Here is a 24,052-nt window from a genome sequence, read left to right as displayed (position 1 = left end):
TAGCAGGGATGGACTTATATAATGCTCAGCAAAACTGTTTATTCAGTGATACTGCTGCGCATGGCACAGGACCTTATTACACCAAATAAATGATCCACTCCCCCATTGGCACGTATACAACAGACTATCCTTGATGTTCCTGCAGCTGCAAAATCCTTTCTACTCTGAGACTTACGGCTTACGACCTTATGGCTAAGTCTGTGAAACATTATCATCTCCCTGCGTTGAAACATCTGGGACGTTTCGTTATTGCGAAGGCAACAGGCAGTGCTGACAACTGTAAATACACAAGTGATTACTCTATGATTTCATTGTGTACTTTACGTGTTCTTACGTTGTGGAATCTGTGTATAATATTCCTAAAGCTGAAAAAAAAAAAAAAGATCGACATCCACCACAGATGGAGGAAACTTGAATTTATACTCAAACCGAGGCGGACCGAATGCTGCAGTCCTGTCATCCACGGCCCCCCTCATACACAACGAGACCTCACCAGTGAGCTCATTTTCCAATGCACCTCGCCTCCGCCGTCTCGCTGCTGGCTTTGCATTTTCCCCTCCTCTCCCGAGCTGTACTTCTCCTTGGAACCCAAAGCCTGTGGCGCGTGCCCTCGGTACCCGGCGGCTCGATCCCTTTGACAGAACAAGCTCGTACACCCACCACTGTTTATGTCTGTGTCCACCGTGATCACACGCTCTTGGCCCCGATTAAAGAGGGCCAGGTTCTTTAGATGATTTCTCATGTCTGATTTGTGAGACTAGCGTTGAGTAGTTTGCCGGGGGGATTAATATCCCAGTGGGCTACTCAGGGGGTCTGAATCGCAGCCCAAAGGTTTGGTCCGATTTATTAGTTGAGCTCTTAGTTATTACAGTCTCAAAGGGCTGGAACAGGCAGATAACGCTAGCTCAATGCATTACATCTGTAGGCTAAACATGGTTAGATCCCCAATGCCTTGAATCCTACTTGTAAGCATCCTCTAGCAGGATATCCGCCCACTTGGTCCTTAATTTCCTGCCTCCTTAATGACCAAAGGAACAGTCATTATGTTTGTCCTAGTATAGACACGGTGTGTATACGTGTGATTATGTCCATTGCCATTATTTTGTTTTCAGTATGCCCTTATCATTATTATGTATGATGTAACTTAATATCCTCCATGTCGTCACATGTGATTCATGCTCTGTGTGTGTATGTGTGTTTTCTGTGTCCTCTCTTTCTGGCTGCTATGGGTCTCGGACAGCCCGCCCCCAGCCCGTCTCTGCTCTCCCAGAGCGGCAGAGAGACGGTCGGGGCGAGGGTGGTGGGACCTGCCTGCCTGGTAAGAGAGAGCGTAGGCATGGGGGGGGGGGGAGAGCACCTGGCCCTGTTCACACTACGGCATTTTCATGTGGTCTTGGTGGTCCGATCGCAAACAAGCCGCTCTGAGAACAGATCTGAACGCACCACAGGCACGTTGAGGACACGTCGAGATCCGATCGCCCGCGCCGCGTTTGGAAGGGGGGGTCTGGGCCCGCACACCCCCACATTCTTTCGGCGGTGTGTTGTCCGCGAATGTGTCCTGTGTGGCCGCATCGATTAGTCAACTGACATCCTCCACGTAAGCAGAAGTACAGACGTATTCGGCTTCAAATTAAAATAAATCAAAAGGACCAATTCACGTAAGATTGCTTTGTCCAGGGCATACTCCGTATCCGTCAAACATCTTGAGCGAATTGGTTTGGGAAGGATTAGCCTCTAGAATAGTCTGTATTAATTTAAGATCTTACTTAACTTTTCATTTCCGGAAGACTTGCTTCCTCAAATTGGTTAGAAAAAAACACATTTGGTCTTTGCAAAAATAAATGATGTCTGCGTTTATTTGCATATAGAGCGGGGAAGTTTGATCCAATCACAAGTGGTCGCTCGAGTATGCATGTGGAGACGCATGCTCACAGCTGGTGTCAACTGAGGCACTTACTTGGTGAGCTGTGACCTGTGAGCAGTTCAGCCAGGACGCATGCTAATGCCTGGTGTGTACAGGGCTTATGAGAGAAACTCCACGGGGCAGATTGTTTGCCACGAGGTCAGCCTTGTTTTGCCCTGAATGTCCCTTAAAGAAAATCCCCTTGACATGTGGTCGGCTGTGGAGTATTGAGAAGGTGGGAGTCTGAGAAGCGGACCCTGACCAAGAAAAATAAGAAGATCAATTAGATATCAAAATCCAATCATATGCTGTACCTTAGAGCATCAAATGTTATGTCATGACGTGGTTTTGCTGTGCATTTACCCTCTATACTCACGGTCACCTTCTCCTTCCATGTCTATTTTATGTGTTTGTGTTTGTGTGTGTGTGTGTGTCTGTGTGTGTGTGTGTATATGTATGCATTCTTTTGACCGCTGTCCCTCTATATGTCTGCCCACCTTGTCCCCTGTAGAGTATTCTAGCAGCATGTTTAGACACATGTCTAAACATGATGTAGCCCAGTGTTTGGCACACCTGCCTCATGTGTTGATGCGTTGTAAATTGGCTAACTGTGTGTGTGTGTGTGTGTGTGTGTGTGTGTGTGTGTCAGTATGAGTCGTCGGGTCTGGGCCTCATCAGCAGCAGATTGAGGACTACACTCAACCGCATCCAGGAGAACCTCATAGACATGGTAAGACCTGTACCCTCTTTTCTGTTGTATCTAGCCCTTTCTATTCCATGTCACGTCCATAGCCTCTTCTAGAGCCCTGTTCTATCTCTATTCTCGCTCCCACTCTCTTCAATATCCTTATGACATAAAGTTTTTTCATCTATCATGTATCGGTCTTTGTGTGTGTGTGTGTGTGTGTGTGGGGGTGTGTGTGTGCGGTGGGGAATGGGGGGGGGGGGGGGGTCGTATTGTCTGAGTGGATGGTGTCCATGACCTGTGTGGTGACACATAGCATTATGGGTTATCATTATCCCTTTGCTGCTCGACTAATCTTCTCTTTCTATTTTTTGTGCCGTCTCTGCCTATATGTATCAATGTCTCTCTCTGACCAGTAAAAGCAGACACACACAGACAGCTCCGGGCGATAGTTTCCACATAGGACACACATTAGTGTGTGTGTGTGTGTGTGTGTGTGTGTGTGTGTGTGGTTGCACAGAAATCCCATTAAAACTCCATCTTTACCCCTCTTAGAGGTCTTGATCCTCGTGTTAATGTTCGACGGTAACAACTCGGCAAGTCCCCTCGTCTCCACCCACCATTATTTCTTTGGTGCGTTTTGTGTCAGCCGGCCTTCTGGAGCTGCTGTCAATACCGGTTTACATCTGCTGCGGCACCAGCGCTACCCGGTGTCACTCACCGTGACCGGAGGGCCATTGAAAAACACATACATTCGGAACTGTCAAGGATTTACAATTACATGCAAGTTGAAGCTGGAATTTAATATATAGCTATGGTAGGCAATTTATTTACCAAGCCTTTTCTGTCATATGCGTTGAATCAAAAAATGAATCTAATGCTCTGACAAATATTCCTAAAAAAAAACAGTGTTAATGGCGTATAACAGCACGCCTGTTATACGCCCGTCTAATAATGTCATTAAGCCCGAAGGGAAATTATTGGATGGCCTGTGATAAGTCTGCCCACCAGGCCATCAGCGCACGCTCTGCACTGGCACCCACTGCGCATGAGCGTCTGAGTCTTCCCCGGGGCCAGGCCGTCCCAGCACCAACCCCAGCGAGCCAGCCATGTCTTTGGGGGGAGAGGCATTGGAGGGAGGCCTGGACTGATGTCTGGGACTTTTTCGCTTGGATACTTTCAGATTCTTGCTTACTCTGTCAAGTTCTTCCAAATTGCCTCCCGTACCTTTAAGTCTATAAAGCCGTGTCATTTATGAGTAACAGTTGGTTCCATTTCTGAGCACCAGAAGCCGTACAGCTGTACTGGGATTCATTTTTAAAGTACAGAACAATCTGGCTTGGATAACCTTTGAATATGTTCATTTTGGGGCAAGTTTTGAGGCTCATAGTAGACTAAGTAGTGCAGCTATACATATAGTCTTTTTTTTGGCCTATTTTTGGCCTGTTTTGGTTATATTTTACATGCAAATGGCCCTATTTTAAATGTATGATTTTTGTATTGTTTTTGTTGCTCATTCACCCTGAATTACATAAGGACCATTTAGATGGAGGGTACGGAAGCTTCTCAAGGTGAACCTCGCTGACATCCCAGTGACAGGTTCCCATGGTTATCATCGCAGCGTCGCTGCGTGGCTCCAGCTCCAGCCCAGAGCTTATTGTACTTCACACCACAGAGGGCGAAGCAAGGGCAGAAAGCCTGCTCTCTTTTTATTGCTCAGTATAATTTATTTATTCATTCCCCAGACACATGTCCCAACCTCGTTTGATATTTATTTTTTAACCATCACCCAGAACGCAATAGCAAAAATATTAAACACACCCAGCAGGGAAATCCATATCGCAAACCCACCCACCAGAAACAGTGTGTTTTGTGGATCCTCTGCGGGTCGACTTTGCTGTGGTGGAATGGCGGGTCGTGACATCACAGACCGTCCCCATAAGGCTCCGCGTGGGAGGGAGGGGAACAAATAACAGCAGGATGTTTTTCTTCACTGGATGAGGTGAAAGTAGTCAAAGACGGCGGCGTCAGCGTGCCTCACAGAGCAGATCCTTTCTGCTCCTCCTTACGGCTTTCGGCAGCAGTGTAGCATAGCCGCTATGGCGGGTTGTTGGTTAGCAGCTTGCTAGTTGAGAGTGTGGGGGCAGCACAGAGAATGGGGGGGTCTTTGCCCAGGGAGATGAGGGGGTGTTGATTCTGTTGAAGAGAGAAATGAGAAGGATTCACCAGGTAGAGACAAAAAATGTTGGGTGTAAAGGTGTGTGCGTGTGTGTGGTTGGCTTTGGAGTTCTTTGTGTATGGACATCTCTATGGTGATGGCATGACTGTGGTCCTGTCTCTGGGCTTGTTAGCAGTTGCCATGTGATAACATTAGGCTCAGCTCTGTATGTGTGTGTGTGTGTGTGAACTCATGAGAATCAGGGGATTTTCTCAGGAGGCCCAATTGCATTTAATTTACACACGCCCACACGCACACGGACAGACACACACCCTCAATCTTGCCTTAATGTTATCACATGGCATCCATTCCAGACTGACTGATTAAGAGCTATTTAAAACGCTCTCCAGAGGTGGCAGAATGAGCGAGAGGGGGAGAGCGAGAGGGGTAGAGCGAGAGGGGGAGAGAGAGAGGGGTAGAGCAAGAGAGAGAGGGGAGATGGAAGAGAGAGAGAGAGAGAGAGAGAGTGGGGGGGGGGAAGAGTGGGAGAGAGTCATGCTCGTTTATCCCTGAAGTATTGCCAAAAGCTTTTAGCCCTTCTTTCCCACAGTGCCATTTTAGCTCATCTTGATAAATCATTCAGATGGCCGCCCATCGAAACCCCCTTTTTTTTATTATTCTTAATTCCATTCCTTTGCCCAGGCCTCCTCTCTGCCTGCTACAGATACCCCTCCAATATGAAACACACACAGGTCGCAAGCACATATTATTCACCATCAATTTCACATGCGTCCCATTCACACCGACGGGAACGGGAAGTGTGGAATTGATGATCTTCTGTCGCCGGCGCGAGATGGTCGATATAGGAACCGTAGCGTTCATTTCCCGATCACTCGTGCTATGCGGTTTTGCTGCGTGAATTCATCACCCGCCATTTCCGATTCCCACCGTCTGATGAGATGCGGGGGCCTCCTCACGTTTACACTCATCACATCCCTGCCCTGTATGTAACGACACAGACACACACGCGCGCGCATACAAAACAGCAGCGGGTGTAGATCTCAGTTGTGCACACACATTATCAAAGTAAACGCACACCAAATTCCAATTCGTCCCGCGGAATCCTTGAGCTTCTTTCATCCAGCACCGCCCGCCGCCCGTCACGTCACTATCCCCCGGGATTAGCTCATCGACCGGTTGATTCCAACCAACCGGGCGGTGATAATTACTCCCAGTCCCCAGACGGGCGGCCGGTCGGCAGCAGACTCGGTCTGCGTCGTGACGGCTGGGGTCCGCGGGTCGTTTAGCCAGCCCCGAGCGTGGCCCGGGGGCGATGCGGAGACACCAGAAGGAGCCACTGCCCTGACTTTCCTGCTTGATGGTTCAAATATCTCCTGCATATCTCGGCATACAGATGATCCATGTTCGGTGTGGTTTGGTTGCTCTCTCTATGTTGTACTGAGCTAGTAGTTTCCGCATCGTCATTCGGAGGCGAGCTATTACTGGTCGACTTGCTGCTCGTTGCCTGGCCTTTGAAATACTTTGATACTTTGGGGTTCAGGTAAACTCTCTCGGCGACTCTGAGTTACTTAGGAAGCTGATTTGACCAAAATGAGTGGAATATAAATGTATGAAATTTAAGTAAATAGTGGTGGGCTAGCGGAGCTCTTTGACTGCACCGCCATCTTGCTCTGTCCTCACTTTCCTTTCTGTTTGCTTGCTTTCAGCGGACACAAAATATTGTTTTTCTTGTTGTATTTATTGTATTTCTCTCTCTCTCTCCCACCCGAAAACCCTCTCCCCTGACAGTCCTTTATTCTATTTTTCTTCTCGTCGTTTTCTTCTTCTGTCTCTAAAGTCCTGGCTTTGAATATGTGAAGCGGGGAGCAGCTCCGGAGAGCAGTGGGTCGTCTTCTCCGACGCTCTTTCTAGACCCCGGGGCCGTTCTCATCTCGGGTGATAATATCTGTCTGCAGTTTTCACGCTGGTATTATTTTGGGAATTCATGCAAGAAATTCCTTTGGTGGCATCAGAGTCCCTCTCTATGACTCATTGCATTCATACCGTAGCGTAAGGGAGGGGCTGCAAACTTGTGCGTTCATCGGAAGCAGACGCGGGTTGTGCAAACCCGAACTCATCCACCTTGCAGTCGGGTCACACCGTCTTTTTGTTACGTCGGTTTTAATCTAGCACGAATCTGCCGGAACTCCCAATTAGTACAGCTAATCATTTGCTAGTGTCGCGCTTAATAATAGTTCAGTCCTTTTTGGGGAGGTCTCTGCCTGTCAAGGAGACAGCGTCGTGCAGCCGGCCTGCGGCCATAGGGCCGCCGCCAGACGGATGATCAGACGGGACAGCCATTAAGAGCCATTAACAGCCATCACTCAGGCAGGGTTGGGTAACAGACCATGGGCCCGAGCCGCCCCACCCTGCTCCCTTATTAAAGCTGTGATCTCTTTCCCCTGTTGGCGTACTTTCTTCCTTTTTCTTCTTGTTTTTAACTTTTATCGCTTCCTTTTAAAAATAATTTTTTACTCTTCCCTTTTACCCCATGGCCGCCCTTGTCTCTTCTTTTCATTTCTTTCTTCCAATTTCATAATGTTCCCTTCAGCTTTTTCTACAGAGATCTAAAACTGTCATAGCACTTTACTCCCGTCCCTTCTTAACTTAATTTCCCTCCTCCTCTTCCCTGTGGTGATTATCTGCGTGTGTGCTGATTATGTCCCACCCATTTGGCCACTCGCCTCCAATCTCTAAGTGGCTCACCACTACTGCTCACGTGTGGTCCTGCACACCACCGGCTTTTCTGATTGGCTGTGACGTTGCAGGCGCCGTCGTGCTCCGAGTCGGACCTAGAGACGCGTCTGAGGCCGGCAGCGGAGATTGTGTATTTAAAGGCACACGGCTTGTGATACCCATGGTTGAATGGCAGGCATATCGGCGAAAGGGACTAAACCTTGCTGTGTGTGTGTTTGAGTGTGTGTGTGTGAGTGTGCATAAGAGACTAATGCTGGCTCATTAGTTGGTGTATTGATATTCAATTCAGTCCGCGGCAGAGGGGCTTAGAAGGGGAACGGAGGGCTGCATAGGAATGGCGGTGATTTCCCTGTAGACTCTCGCACTGTTACAGCCAGCATGCCATAACGGCACACTGAAGAACACAGTGAAAACCATGGGGCCGCTCGAAGGACACAAATATAGCAAAGGTGTATGCACAAATAAGCCTAAGACGTGCTCGGACTGATGCCTTGTCCTTCTTCTATCTCGATCTCTTTCTGCACGCACACACTCACACATTGGGGTTGAGGTGGGCAGAGGTTTCCACACTTCCACCCACCACTGTCGGGGATTGACCAGCGGGGGGGGGATTAACCCAAAGCATGTGGCTGGGGGCTGAGGTTTTGGCTCTCTTAACTTGGCACAGCCGGCTGCGCCCGACTGGCACAGACGGCCTCGCTCCTGGCGGGATTTGCGCTTGGCTGCCAAACGCAGCGGGCAAACACACACACACACACACCCCACGCTACACACAATCATTACCTCTGTGCTTCTCGGCCGAGGACCTGTCAGTGTCCACTCTCCCCCACCCAGCCACCCCACCACCCACGTCAACCCCACCCTCCAGTCCTTGCTGCAGGGTAGTGCCGTGATCTCCTGTCCGTCTCCCTCCGTCTCGGCCTGCCAAGGATTTCAGCCTTTGCCAAAGCCGATGTTCAGCAGAGGGGGTGGATCATAACAGAGTGAGCCAGCCCAGATTGTTGTTCATATTGTGGCTGGCAGGGCTACGATGGTTCGGACATTTCTGCAGAGGGTCTGGCTGATGGTAGTCTCTGGTGTTCCTGCATCGGTAAACACCCCCACACTGACGCTGCAGAGGCGCACAGTATACATACAGACATACATACTGTAAATGCATACATGTAGTACACACACACTTGTACATCTACATACCGGCACATGCTGTACACAGACACACACACACACAAACACACACACACACACACACACACACACACACACACACACACACACACACACACGTATAGACACATACACACACGTATAGACACATACACACACACATAAAGACACATACACACACACCCATAGACACATACACACACACGTCAAGACACATGCACACACACCCATAGACACATACACACATACCCATAGACACAAACACACACACCCATAGACACATGCACACACACCCATAATCACATATACACTTACGCACTCAGACACACGTACCGTTATGCACATCTGTCATTGCCTATGTGTGCAGTGCTGGGAGCTTGACAATCTATTGACCAGGGTGGCAACATGTCACCTCCGCTCTAATTAGGGTGCAGCTGCTTCTGATGCACGCGCTCTTCACGCTCCAACGTTTCATCCGTCTTCAAACTTCTCCCAAAGTGCTGTGTGATGACTCACTGCAGCCCCCCAAAGTAAGAGGCTTGGCTGAGAATGTTTTCTCCGTCGACACACTCTGTAGCTCCCCCTTCCCAGTGTCTTACTCCCAAGAGGAGACCCTATCGCGTATGCAATACCAGCAGCGGCAGAGATGTTGCGCCTCTGCACCAGGTGCCAGGGGACCGGTCACCACGAGGGGGGGGGCACACACAGCCCGTCACACACCACAAACCATGCCTCTAATTCCGTTTGACACTTATCTAATGGGAAACACGTTTCTCGGATAAGGACGGATGACAATTGCCGGCGATGGGATCCCCTTGAAAGTAATTTCCTGACTCTCAAGACACACACCCCACACACATCTCCCCACCCCCCTCCCCCCCCATGTTTGGCACTTGGGGCCCTGGGCCGGAATAGAGAGGAAATAAGCCATCCACCCCGCCACCTGATTGGGAGGCATTAGGACAGATCGTCACCATGCACTGCTTAGCTGAAGGCTTGCGTCGCTTAATGGGGGATTATTGACTCATAAGGCTGTCTAAGTTCAGCAGCCTTTGCGGATGAAGAGTCTCCGTTTCGGGTTGAGTTCAAAAGGAGTCTTGGGAAACTCAAACCAACTTATTTTCCAAAAGTTATTTTAATCAATCCAATTCTACTCAATTTGGCTTGGCTGTGCGGGTATCTTAGTAGTAGCCGCTAAATAGGTGTTGGGTAACCAAAGCCCCGATTCAGACGGTGCTTAGGAGACTAGGAGAAGGGCTGCCCACAAACAAATAACCTGACTGACACCCAAAGCAAACCCAATAGCACGGAAAATAACGCAGTTTCAGCAAGCAGGAACGGCATGCCTCAGCATCCTCCCCCCCTCCGAATAAAAGGCAGAGAGACAGAGGGTTCTGAGTGCAAAGTCAAATTTATTGGCCCTGGAATTCCGACGGCGGCGGTTTGAAGTATAAACACTGGAGCACCAGAGGGTCCGGGGACACCTCCCACCGCCAAAACCATCAGGAACACCGGGCGGTTCCCGGACCGCCACCGCAGGCCCTAGGAGGGCTGTGTTTCGTGCCATTTGGCTGGAGGGGAGGGAGGGAGGGAAGGAGGGAGGGAGGGAGCTGGTGGTGGTGGTGTTGAAGGAGGCTGGAGGTCAAGGTGGCGAGATATTTATTTCCAATTTCTGCTACCGCAAGTATTTGCTGTTTAAGTGGAAGATTTTGCTCCCTCCCCCTCAATAATACCCATCTTAAATTGAGCATTGAAACAAACCCTAGTAAAAAACAAATGGCCAGCTCTGGCTTGGATGAACACACTCCCTGGGAACGGCTCCCTGCGGACGCAGAGGGCCTCCTCCGTGTTGGAATTCTGGACCGGCGCTGCGTCTGCCCATTCTCACCCTAAGCATCTGTGAAGGGAAGATTAACCATCCCACAGGAGCACGGCGGTAAATGACAGAAACTCATTATACTTCTTCTCCTCGGAGGGAAACGGCAACAACCCAGCAACACGCAGCACATACAACTCTATCTCCCTCGCTCCATCTAATTAAAACCTTTTTATTTTTCGTTCAAACGGGCTAACAAAGATATCGTGTCCCTCTTTGCTTTGATCTGCGTGGGGGGAGAATTCCCCTGTCAGAACTACAGCCGTGAGCCCGGTCTATAATTATCAGCAGTCTCTCTCCTTCTCTTTCTCTTTCTCTCTCTTTCTCCCTCTTTCTCCCTCTCTGTGTCTCTGTTTGGTCTCCGGCTCCCTCGTGTCTTAGCCTGGGTAGTCATCCCTCTCCCTGGGCAACTGTTGTTTTCACGGCCACTTCCAGAGTTCCTCTCAATCATAACACACATGGTGGGAAGTCATTGCTACCTTTGATGCCTTACTTTGCCCATGGGTTGTTATTTTTGGCCTGAGGTATGATATGTGTGTGTGTGTGTGTGTGTGTTTTTATATATATATATATATATATATATATATATATATATATATATATATGTATATATCACTTATTGCATCACCAATGTTGCCCTTTAAGGAGGTAATTAATGTTTTTGAACAACACAGTTACTGCTGCTATTGAGCCATATCAAAACTGACATTTGAGACTCTTGGGGGGGCAGTTTGTTTGGCAGACTAGCGATTGCCAAAGGACATCATTCAATTATGGTTTGGCCTCCGATGAATGTTCGACACTGTTCTGCCACGCATTTATTCAAGCAAGAGTATTCAGTGCGGACGTTTCCCTCTCGCACTTAGTATTCTTCTTAAAACTGTGGAAGCCTCTTTTTGGAGTAACTACCCTCTGCCCCCGAATCCAAAGCTCTACCCCCTCCCTCGCTCCTTCTTTGAGCTGTGGAATGGCTTTTATACCTGTGTAAACCGCATCAATCTTCAGCAGGCCAGGATCTTGTCGTCAGCTCTTTCCTCACACCCTGAGATCTGATTGATTATAAACCGGTCGATTCCCTCGGCGGGGAGGGAGAAAGCGGCGTTGTTGAGGTTTCTGAGCGTACTCGGATTATATATCATCAAGATGTAACTGCATTTAGTCACATGGGGACGTATAGTTTTTTGCGATGGCAGATGGCTAGAGATGTATGAGGACAGTAGGACCAGGGATTGATTGGTTGATTGTTCCACGGTTCTGTTGTACGAACAGAGCATGGCTTAGAGACATGGTGAGTGACATAGCTTCTCATTTGCTGGACTGAAGCTTTTATTTTCAACAGAGAAACCGTCCAGGAGACGTAAGGGGGAGGGACATTTGTCAGGGGGGCCGGGGTAGATTTACTAGTATTTAGTTATTTAGCAGATGCTTTTATCCAGAGTGTGAAAGAGTGGATAACAAATATGAGGGGTCTTGCTCAAGAACGCCTAAATCGATTAGGGTTCGAACCCAGAACATTTGAGCTGCCATTCGAATCCCTTGACACAATGTTATCCTGCCTTAGGATTGGCTGGAAAAAGCAAGAGTGGCTTTTGACATATTGCATACTTCATCATAACAAAAACGTTATTAATAACCAATTTATTATTTATTAAGATCATTTAACAGGGAACCTGTCCACTAAATAGTTATTACTCCAGCCCAGATGTTGACCGGTGATTTATTGCTCATACTTCCCCTGCCAGTACTGTTTCATCAGAAACTTTTTCTTCACTATGGGTTCTCTTTGTCATCTGCTGTTTTCTGGAAAAACATCCTGAAGTGCTTTAATCTGACATCCCACTTCTGTCAGAGATTCAGTGTTTGATCATTAAACCAGCCATCAGTCATAATAATTACACGAAAGTTAGCATCAATATCGTGTCAAGCTCAACTGGTAGAGCATGGGAGTAACACTTATTGATGCACGCACAAGACATCAATTAATTGTTCACCAAATGGCATACACAATATTGCATGTATTATTGTTAGCCATGAATTCAGAGGCAAATTTATGTAGTTTTAGATTTATTTTTTTGGGGTTAGTTGAATTTAAGAATATGCCTGTCATCGCTTGCTCACTCGTCTTTTCACACTAAAATATGTAAAACCAAGAGGCAGGAAAACTTAGCCATTTAAAAAATAAAACTTAACATTGTCCCAAATTACACCATTGAAATCCTATTCTTGGCTCACTGCAGGAAGACTGATTGTCCCGACTGGAACTTTGGACCCACACAATGGCTCGGAAAGTTTTCTTATATCTGACAATCCCTCTTCATAGAAAGAAAAACGTACCAATAAATTTGCTTTGGTTGTGTTTTTTCCCCAGGATTATCTCTCTCCAGAGAACATCTGCGCTGTGAGTTTTATAGGGAAACATATCTTATATTGACAAAGATCATAAAATTATTAAGGTTTAACGACCATGGAACAGTAAATTAACACTACTGAACTGTGAATAAAGAACGGCGGTTAACGACATACCTTTTTTTGGTATGTCTTGAGTTATTTAACTCACCAAAGGAATCTCGGCCTTGCTCGTGTATTTCCAAATACCATACCAACCTGCCATTCAGCTCCCAGGCACACTTTGTTACATTAGTCCAGTCAGCACTTCCCACCTCTAGTACTTAATAATAATTAAAAGATGTCTTTCCCTGGAGATTGTGTTGCACATTGGTTTTAATTGCGAGGCCTTTCGGTAATTTATTTGATAGTCTTCCCTGCGGCGCTGTCGTATTAGCGGTGTGTAATATGTTTTTAAATGAAACCCATCAGTACAGAGATGAATTCAGATCATGCCACGATTTCCATTTACTTTATTTTGTGGGCCCTCATTTTCGCTTTTCGATTTCCTCGGAAGACCACACAACGCTGACTCTCGGACAAAGCTCTGGGAAATGGCCCCGGGCTCGGAAGGAACGCGAGAGACACGCTCGCTCCCTCCGTTGACCTTCTTGTGTGCGCTTCACAAAGGCATTTGTAATTAGCCCCCAGGGCTGATCGGTTAATTCTCCAGAATAACTGCTTTATCTGTGAATCTGATTCATATATGCTGATACATTGTGCTTTGATGAAGCGTTTTTATAATATTTTCTGCAACGCCTTTGGCTTTTACTAGGCAGCAACTCAGCCGTTTTTTTCTTTTTAGCAGAAGCAATCGTCGGTATACTGTTATTGAATCTCCATTATTCCAATCATGGGTGGCTTGTGTGCGAGAAATCCCCACCGTCTTCACAATAGAGTAAACGCACTGCTTGCTAAGCACTTCCACCTCATGTATTTGGGTTTATTTGACGATAGCGGTGAATAAAGACCATTCATGCCTCAGACGGACGGATGTGTTGTGGAAGTATTCCTATCTGCAGTTTGTGTGAATTTTAGGCAAGAATGTCACTATATTGGTAACAGAAACACACTTTTATAGCCACACACTCTTCACACATCACGTATGTACATAACAACCGATATAGATGAGGGAAGGACGTCGGCTATGTAGATGGCATGCTGCTCTGCAACACAAAATGGAAGTTCTTCTAAGCCTCCACAAACACACAATTTATTTAAAAATCCTTCCCATTTCTGAAGAGGAAAACTGCTTATGTAAAAAAAAATTAATCCCATATACTATCAAGCTCAATTGTGACAGTGGAAGACTTATTATCTCTAACCCTCCCCCTATATAACTAGGTTTGCTGGCATTTTTCAACTCATTGGGTTTATTTTCCATGTAGCAAACTCATTTGTCTTGTGGTCGGATGATGACATTAAAAGCATGCTTCTCTGTATCTAGCTCAACACTATGATTTCCATTGCGTAAACCTTGCAATTGTGGTGTTTGCGATAAGACTTTTATAATTGTGACTTACAACTTGCATAATGTTTTTGCGGCCTTGTTCCACTAACGACCTAGCATCTAGCAACCTCCGATGCAATGCTTCTCATTGCAACGTCATTGCCAAAGGATTATGAAGACAAATAATACAAGGAAGTTAAATTCTTATTTCTGGCAAATGATGTACGGAAAGTAATAATCGTTTTAATCTTGTTCTCTTTTGATACATCTGTGCGGAAAATTTTGAAAGGAAAATAAATGCAATGAGAACCTACAAATTCAAGCCGTTGGCGTGAATTCAGTTCTCTGCAACAGGGTTGAACTCCCGCGGCCTCAACACTTCGTGTGATTTAGGAGCACTGAAGGGCGACAGCAACACATTATGTTAATGCACTTGCATCAAACCCTCTTTGCTTTTGGGAGCATACATTTGTGGATAGACAACATCTAATTAACATGAAGGAGACACTCCAGGCCGGCTGCTGTCTTGTTATGCATATTAGCGTGCATCTCATCGCAATCCGGTGTCAAGGTTACATCTAAAATTGGTTCAACCTGTTGTTTGACTTCAAAACCTAGAACTTATTACTGATCACAAATTTCCCTTCACAATGTTTTCCTCAAAGCCTGATGCAGGACTGATCTCTGTGAATTGAACCAGCTTTCTTTTTAATTGGTACACCGCTGACCCTTGTTTAACGAGTCAAGTGGTTATGTTTTTCATTGAAATCTCCTCAGCATGTGGTGCAGTCTTCTGGCTTGCTCATACATGTCAACTTGCCAACCATTACTGTCCTTTGACCCTTTGCGGGGGAGGGGTCTTTTATTGTTAACCGCTGCATCATTGCATCACTCTCCTTTTAACGTTCATCGACGTCTCTCGACTGAAACAAAGTCAAGGATCCAATCCTTTAGTGGAATAACAAACTGAATTGATTACAATCATAGCTTTTTGCTTGTCCCACATGGCTGACTTTGACAGAGTAACTTTTAGTGACTCACAGTTAGTCCAACAAACATTTTTAATGTGTGATTAAATGATTTTGTAGTTAATTACACACACATTCTCACATACACACACGCGCGCGCGATGCGCGTACACACATACCAACCGCACACTCACAGGAATACACAGTGTCAAAGAAAACATTAACAGTCAATATGTAATTATTTTCTATCTCAACTCTAGGGCCCTATGCTACAATAGAAAATAGCACTGTATGCTAAAGTAATGGCACTGTTTCACTAGATTGGAGCTTGAATAAACAGGAGAACACTGTAGTGAAACGGAATTATGACACACACACACACACAAACAAAGATGGTCCTCCCCCAAGGCCTTTATGACCCCAGTGATTGCTATTGATCGTACTGAAGACCTGTGCGGTTTCACAGTTTACCCAGGTGATTGGCGAGAGGCATACATCACCTCGCTCAGTAGGCTCTTCGGCCCTTATGGATTTTAATAGCCTCGGGTGTGCGGTCGGTATTGTCATGATGGATTGCAGGCCATTCGTTTAGCCCGATATTAAAAGAAAGGGACACGGAGATAAGAGAGTAGGTGGAGCGAGAGAAGGAGGAGAGAGAGAGAGAGGGGCTCATGTAAAACAAGATTATTTTTGGCCATGCGATTTCTGATAAAGTATGTATGAAAAGTGCATGAAATAAAAAATGTTGCGCCCTTGAATGAAAAGTGCTATATAAATAAAGTTGCCTTGCCTAAATGTGCTTTTAGTCCACAATCGAAAATCTGGTCAAGTTTACACACTTGAATGGGTTTTTGCTTTATTTTATTGCTTTTATTTTCTTTCAGGGCTAACTTTTTCTCTCTCTCTCTCTCTTTTCTCCCCTCCCCCCAGGAGTCCGCAGGGGAGAGCGCGGGGGTCCACGGGCAGGTGGAGGACCGAAAGGAGAAGGTGCCCCCCCCCCACCTCAGCCAACTGGTGGTCCTCACCAAAAGCGGGACCCTGTATGGCCTGGCTCAGAGGGTGGTAGCAACAGAGTCTCTGTGAGTAAAATTGACTAGTGTTTCGTTCTCGACCTCAGGTGGATTCACAGTTTATTATTAAGGGAGCAGGGTGGACCTCAGCCCTCCCGATCAAGGATGTTCTCGATGGGCTGGGGACGTTGGGGATCGAACCCAGTACCCTTGAGCCGCGGGCGGAACACCCTAGCCCCTACACTCTCCCTTCCCCCTTCCTACAAACCACCCTCTTGGAATAACCCTCACCCTTCTTCCAAGGAGCTCGTCAATCATTAAAATCAAACCTTTTCCAAACTATTCTGACAGCAAGCGAGGCGTGTGAAAAAAGCATCACGTGGGAACTTTGAATGGTTTCATAAATTAATGTATAAACCAAGTGTGTGTGTGGGAGGGGTGGTTGAGTTGGATGACTCTGTAATCGACTATTATGGTTTAAACTCCAGTAGACGCTGAATAACTATACATAATTAGTCTCAATGAATCATTGTTATACGCCCAGGGTATCCTGGCGGCTTGCTTTCAATCTGCTCTCGCTCTGTATCTCTCTATCTCTCTATCTCGCACTCTTGCTCACACACACACACACACATACACACACACACACACACTCTGCATTCATTGTTGGATATAACTTCTTAGCAATTTAGAATAAGGCTGTTCTTATTCTCAATCTGACATCTAATAATAATAATAATAATAATAATAATGCATTTTATTCATGGGCGCCTTTCTTGACACTCAAGGTCACCTTACAAAATCAAACATTCATAAGAGCAAGCAAAAAAACAACAACAACATAATAAAACAGTGTACAAGAGAAAAGAGTGGGGTCATTCTAGTCCCAAGACTGCAACTGACTTAAAGGGAGCATCCTTGTCTGAATAGATACGTTTTAAGGTGAGATTTGAAAGTGATAATGGAACTGGAGTGTTGGATGTCATGAAGAAGAGAGTTCCAGAGGTGGGGGGCTGAGCGACTGAATGCTCTTGACCCCATGGTAACCAGGCGAGCAGGTGGGAGGGTGAACTGGATGGAGGGAGAGGATCTGAGAGAACGGGTGGGTGTCTTTGAGGAGCTCGGTAAGATACTGAGAGGCAAGATTGTTGATGGCCTTGAAAGTGAGAAGCAGGATCTTGTAGATGATGCGATATTTGATGGGGAAACAATGGAGTTGCTGCAGGACAGGTGTTATGTGACTGAGGGAGGGGGTTTTAGTAATGATACGGGCTGCAGGTTTTTGTACCAGTTGTAATTTATGTAAGGACTTAGCAGGCATACCAAAGAGGAGAGCGTTGCAGTAGTCCAAACGCGATGCGACCAGGGAGTGAACCAGAGCTTCAGCACTGTTGGGGGAGAGAGATGGGCGCAGGCAAGAGATGTTACGTAGGTGGAAGTATGCTGACCGAGTGACATTATGGATATGGGACTGGAATAATAGGGTGCTATCCAGGATGACACCCATCTCACAGTATGACCGGTCAGACGCAAAGAAACATATCTGATCCAAAACAATAGAGAGTAAAAACAAGGTGTATAACTGAAGAGCATAGTGCTAACACTCCCTTTACACCGACACATGCCGGCTCTCTGCCGCTAGCATAGAAAGAGCAAAACCCCAACATTGGCAGCGGGGCCCTAGGGTTACCCCAGCCTATGGATCCTCAGACATGTCCAGCATACAGCGGCCGTGATGTCCATGCTGCTAAAGGTCACGCCCTGTCCAGCACTGTAGCTCATGGAGACCAGATTAGAATGGGAGGGGGGAGGTGGTGATGGGGTGAGGGCGGAGGTGGTGGTGGGGGGAGGGGGGAGGTGGTGATGGGGTGAGGGCGGAGGTGGTGGTGGGGGGAGGGGGGAGGTGGTGATGGGGTGAGGGCGGAGGTGGTGGTGGGGTGAGGGGGGAGGCGGTGATGGGGTGAGGGCGGAGGTGGTGGTGGGGTGAGGGCGGAGGTGGTGGTGGGGTGAGGGGGGAGGTGGTGATGGGGTGAGGGCGGAGGTGGTGGTGGGGTGAGGGCGGAGGTGGTGGTGGGGGGAGGGGGGAGGTGGTGATGGGGTGAGGGCGAAGGTGGTGGTGTGGTGAGGGCGGAGGTGGTGATGGGGTGAGGGCGGAGGTGGTGATGGGGTGAGGGCGGAGGTGGTGATGGGGTGAGGGCGGAGGTGGTGATGGGGTGAGGGCGGAGGTGGTGATGGGGTGAGGGCGGAGGTGGTGATGGGGTGAGGGCGGAGGTGGTGATGGGGTGAGGGGGGAGGTGGTGATGGGGTGAGGGGGGAGGTGGTGATGGGGTGAGGGGGGAGGTGGTGATGGGGTGAGGGCGGAGGTGGTGGTGGGGTGAGGACGGAGGTGGTGGTGGGGTGAGGGCGGAGGTGGTGATGGGGTGAGGGGGTCTAAACTTCAGATCAACGTTAAGGGCACTGTGAGGTGAAGATTCCCTTTCATTGTTATCGTACTACAATCAGGGACTGTAACACGGTGTATCTAGGGTTGTTTGTTTGTGTGTGTGTGTGTGTGTGTGTGTGTGTGTGTGTGTGTGTGTGTGTGTGTCTGTGTTTGTGTGTGTGTGTGTTTTTTTAAAGGTAAACACACGCAAGTACGTCTTCTGTGTGATTTTACCCGCAGGTCCAATAAAATAAAAGAGTTAAAGCACATGTTGTATTTGCAGCAAGGCATATTAAAGCGTTTAACGAGGTGCTTGATTAAGGGTTTAACGACGTAAGCGCGAGCTCTGACAGCACTTAGTTTCCTTTCCTTTACTTTGTTTTCGTTTCGTTTTTTTCTTACTCTACCGCGGATTCCCCGGCTGCTCTGGCCGACTCGCCCCGTGCAGAAGCTGTTTATATTATAGAGCTTTCCATGGAGCTAGTGCACGAGCCCAGCGTGCCCCATCACCTCACCTCCACCCAGCCCCTTCACCTCCACCCAACCCCGTCACCTCCCCTCCATCCAGCCCCATCAGCTCCCCTCCACCCATCGCCTCCCCTCCATCCAGCCCCATCACCTCCCCTCCACCCATCACCTCCCCTCCACCCATCGCCTCCCCTCCACCCATCACCTCCCCTCCACCCATCACCTCCCCTCCACCCAGCCCCCACCCATCACCTCCCCTCCACCCATCGCCTCCCCTCCACCCATCACCTCCCCTCCACCCATCACCTCCCCTCCACCCAGCCCCCACCCATCACCTCCCCTCCACCCATCACCTCCCCTCCACCCAGCCCCCACCCATCACCTCCCCTCCACCCATCGCCTCCCCTCCACCCAGCCCCAGCATGCCTCATTTGGAGCCCGGGGTAGCAGCCAGAGCATGCGTACAGACCCTCGTCCTGGGGGTCCTGGCTGAGCATGGAGAGCACGCTGACCCCCAGAGGAGCGTGTCCCGGTGCTGGGCTGCTCCGGGTCGACCTGACATTTAGCGTCTTGTCGTTACTCTAATCAGTGAAGAATGTCGCTAATAATTGTTTTTCCTCTCGTCATTCAGAGCACGTGTGTGTGTGTGTGTGTGTGTGTGTGTGCGCTTGCCAATGTATCTGGTGTAAAGATGTGTATTTGCCTTCCTCCATGCGGGCAGACATATTATTATTAATAATATGGGTTCAAGATGGAAATCCGCCACTTTCCCCTCCCTCTCTCCCTTGTTCTCTCGCGTCCCCCTTTCTTCTAACAGAAGAACGAACAACCATCTTACCCAGAACCACCTCTAACAACCATCTTACCCAGAACCACCTCTAACAACCATCTTACCCAGAACCACCTCTAACAACCATCTTACCCAGAACCACCTCTAACAACCATCTTACCCCCTGTCATCAAACAGTCACGACAATAATTGGCCATACATTGAAAACCACGCAGGGAATATGAATGCTATTATTTTCTATAGCAGCGACTCAAATGGAGGCATAATATAAATATATAAATGGTCTCATTGAAGCCTCAAAGATCAAGAGAGGTTGTTTGGTAGATCTGCAACGTCTCAAATGACAAGCGACATTAGCTGGCCGTTATACGTCAGTGGTGTACCCCACGTGTTTACGCTTCATGTGGAGTGGCTGTTTTATGGTTATTTATACGCTTCATTTGGTTTCCTCATTGAACCCGAGTGTAATTGTGTTGGTTGTAGCCCGAGATCCTCCAGAATACTATCATTGTGTCTACGTTGTGGAAGTGTGTGGGTGACTCACAGAGCGACCTTTCTACCCGGAGCTGCAGTAACGTTGCCGGCTGAACTCTTGACGCACTCGGGGATACTCGCCTACGCTGAGCCCCGTTGTGAATGTGCTTTCATATATTCAGATATAATTATTTTAATCTTGTCACAGATGCGAACAAGCTCCTAGCTTTGAACATATTACCAATGGATGGAAAAGTGTTTTCAAGTGTTTTCAAAAAACGAAACGTTCTTGATGTGTGAGGCATCAGCATTATAACAAATATATTTTTATAGCTATACACAAATGCAATTTTTGTCGGTCGCAGAACACTCTCAGCTGAAGAAAACATCAGTTGAAAAGGCTATCATGGTGATTGGATGTCTTTTTTTTTTGGTGTTAAAGGGTCCAAACATCTAAAAGAATGTTTATGTGTGTGTTTATGTTCTGAAGGGTGTTCTTGGCAGAGCAGTTTGACTCTCTGCAGGCCCATCTGGACAGCATGATGCCGGCTGTGAAGAAGCCTTTCCTGCAGCAGTTCTACTCCCAGGTACGACACAGATCCACCAATACCTCTGATGTGATGCCTAATAGCTTTCCGTGGTGGTGTGTACACCAGTGACGTTGTTCAAGGGTAACAATGTCTCATGGTGGGTTCATCGCTGGATCAGACTCAGAGCAGTATTACCCATGGTATTTACTTTTTGGTTGTTTCCCCCCGCTTAAATTTGGCTTAATTAACATTTTTTTTATCAGGTAGGAGGTTGCTATTTCATTCTTTTCCAAAGGGCTGTTAATAGAGTTGAGTACATTAAAGGCTTTGAGTATTGTACAACTGCATTTGCTCATGGGCCTAGAGAGACAACAATACAATATACAACAATATACAAAGTAACACAAATACACAAAACTCCCAAATTCAGTTTTTCTGCCCTGTATTTTGTGGATTTAGAGTTGGGAGAAACTACACGCAGACTTTTTCCATTTAGTCTTAAACACACATGTATTTACTTCGTTTTTTTAATACACATTTGGCTTTTTGGAAAATGAAAAATCTGCTGTAGGTTGAAATACCGGCCAATTATTATTATTTTTATTATTCTTAATATTTTAAAAAATTGTAATAATGTCCAAGAGAGATGGAACCACAAGTTCTGTCCAATGTTCTGTATTCATTATTATTGTGTATTGCATATTCAGCATACGTTTAATACGTCTAGCTTGGCGTTTACCAGCACCGTGGTTCTAATCAGGCTGTGACTGGACTAGCGGACAGCCACAGAGGACTCTTCAGGGACTTACATCTTGAAAACCTCTCTCTGTCTCTGTCTCTGTCTGTGTGTTCTAAACACACAGCACATGGAAAACCCATACAACCTACACATCTCCCATCGGTGCTCACTCCTTAACTCATAACTGTCAAGAATCTGTGAAAAGAAAAAACAAGGCTGCCAATCGTATTCCAGATGGTCAAATCACATCGGAACCGCCTGCCAGATTCCAACCTCATCCCCCCCCCTCATCTCTATTAGCAAGAAGGAAAATAACCAGCCGGTGGTGAAGCCATCACTGCTTTCGCGTCGGCTGTTTTAACGATCACTCGCATGCGTTTTAATGTCCCCCTACGTTAACCGCTGCGAACATCGACATGAGCTTTTATTTTGTCCACAAGATATTCCGCGTTTTGGCCTGTCAAAATAAAAGCATTTCATTTATTTGAAGATCTTGTTCTGTTACTGTTGCTCCGTGCTCATCTCACTCCCACCTCCTCTCTACCCTTCTCCTTCCCAGACGGTGTCCACGGCCAGCGAGCTTCGGAAGCCCATCTACTGGATCGTGGCGGCCAAGGCCATCGACTACGAGCAGATGCTGCTCATGATGTCCGGGGTCAAGTGGGACATCAGGGAGATAATGTCCCAGCACAACGTCTATGTGGACATCCTGCTGAAGGTAAATGGGCTAAAAAGGTGCTTAAAGAAAAATGTACTGCAAATGGCTGCACTTGGTCTGCTTGGAGCGGTGGTCGTACGGTGTACTCTGCAGCTACAGCTCACCACAGGGTACAGTAAAGGGTTGTTTATTTGAACACGGTAGCTGTAGTTAATGGCCAGTAAATGGATTCCATCCGTGACCGGCGGTGGCATAAGTAATGGGATGCTTATAATAAACCCGGCAACCCCTGCCATTATCAAGTTCAGTGTCAACTCCTCTATGGAGGTTTGTTCGTATATATATTTATATATATATATCCATCCGTGCCACTTATGAATTATTTCCCATTCTGTGAATAATTTATACACCGTGGGCCCCAAATGTAGCACTTCCTGCCATGCCTGTAGAGAGAGAAGGCAGTGCAGCCTCCTCCTATTTTCCCCTCACTCTGTTTGGGAAAGACTTGTGGTTTCCCTTCGCCCCAAAAACTGTATTTTTATTCATGCTGCCCGCTTATGCCTTCATGTATTTTATATCGGCCCGTAGCAGCGCCACAGGTAAGCGCTCTCTGAGAGGCTAACAGATACCGGTCCGCATCCCACGGTGACTCTGTGCAGTCACCTGTGGGCTATTAGTTATTTACGAGCAAAAAGCAGAACTCTTCCAATCCACCTCGCTTGAATATGCATGTTTAAAAAAAATACAAATAAAGAACCCCATCTGTTTAGCCGTCCTGAATCCGTTGGGAGCGAGTCCAAAATGTACTTTTGGAATTCTTTGGAAGTCTTTTTAGCGGCCAGGATGGATGAATCCATCAGGCCATTGGTTTAACATGTAAGCCTGCATTTTTTCAACCGCCAAACAGGGGTCAAATCAGTCCACCACTTGCCGGACTGACACGTGTTAATGTGAATGCTGGTTTGCAGATATATGAAGTACCTAAATAAAACACGCTTAAAAATAAACTCCATTGCCGCGCGTATGTGTTCACGTCGACAGATCCAACTGGTCCGATTCAACTTCGGGCTTGTCCGCCCTTGCCATTACATCGGCTGTTCACCGGCTAATTCACCATGAAACAAGTGACCGGGAGAAGAGTGGTCTCCGTGCCGCACAGCTTAGCTTAAAGCTGTCACAGTACACATATCTTAATGTTCCCACTGATGGGCTTGGTTACACGTGACGGCGACAGGCACGGTGATGTAGTGCCACTGTACGTTACAAAACCCACGGATGAAGATCTATGTCGGCCGAGAGCTAATGGTGTTCTCCGTCGTGCAACCAGGAACATAATGGCATACACATTCCGCTTTAAACAGCAAGTGACAAGGAGTTATTGCGGGAATATTTTATTGTACTTCCACACAGGGGAATGCTTTATTCATGAATGCGCGTTGATCAGTGGCATTTGGAATCTGCACTTATTTGCATATAGAGTGACAGGGAAATGCAGGCGGGTATGGGAATGACTTTAGTGGGGGAAAAAGAAAAAGCGCTCCTACCGACCCCAAACTATTTTATTCTGAATGAAATAAGAGGTCATTATGTTGTGGTAGAACAAGAGAAAACTAGT

General features: G+C 47.2%; 1 protein-coding gene across 3 annotated transcripts in view; it reads left to right on the top strand.

Moving 5' to 3' along the window:
* Positions 1 to 24,052, top strand: part of vps50 (VPS50 subunit of EARP/GARPII complex) — a 101,407-nt gene that overhangs the window by 67,772 nt on the left and 9,583 nt on the right. For all 3 annotated transcript variants that reach the window (XR_013812314.1, XM_079748793.1, XM_079748792.1), the window contains exons 22-25: positions 2,553 to 2,633; positions 16,277 to 16,425; positions 21,001 to 21,097; positions 22,339 to 22,497. Coding sequence is in view for 2 of the 3 variants with exons in the window: in XM_079748793.1 (XP_079604919.1) it covers positions 2,553 to 2,633; positions 16,277 to 16,425; positions 21,001 to 21,097; positions 22,339 to 22,497 (486 nt within the window). In the remaining variant the exon portion in view is untranslated. The remainder of the gene's footprint in view (positions 1 to 2,552; positions 2,634 to 16,276; positions 16,426 to 21,000; positions 21,098 to 22,338; positions 22,498 to 24,052) is intronic.

This window comes from Pollachius pollachius (assembly GCF_949987615.1).
Source record: "Pollachius pollachius genome assembly, chromosome: 13".
NCBI classification, from domain to species: Eukaryota; Metazoa; Chordata; class Actinopteri; order Gadiformes; family Gadidae; genus Pollachius; species Pollachius pollachius.
This window is presented reverse-complemented; position numbering and strand designations above follow the sequence as displayed.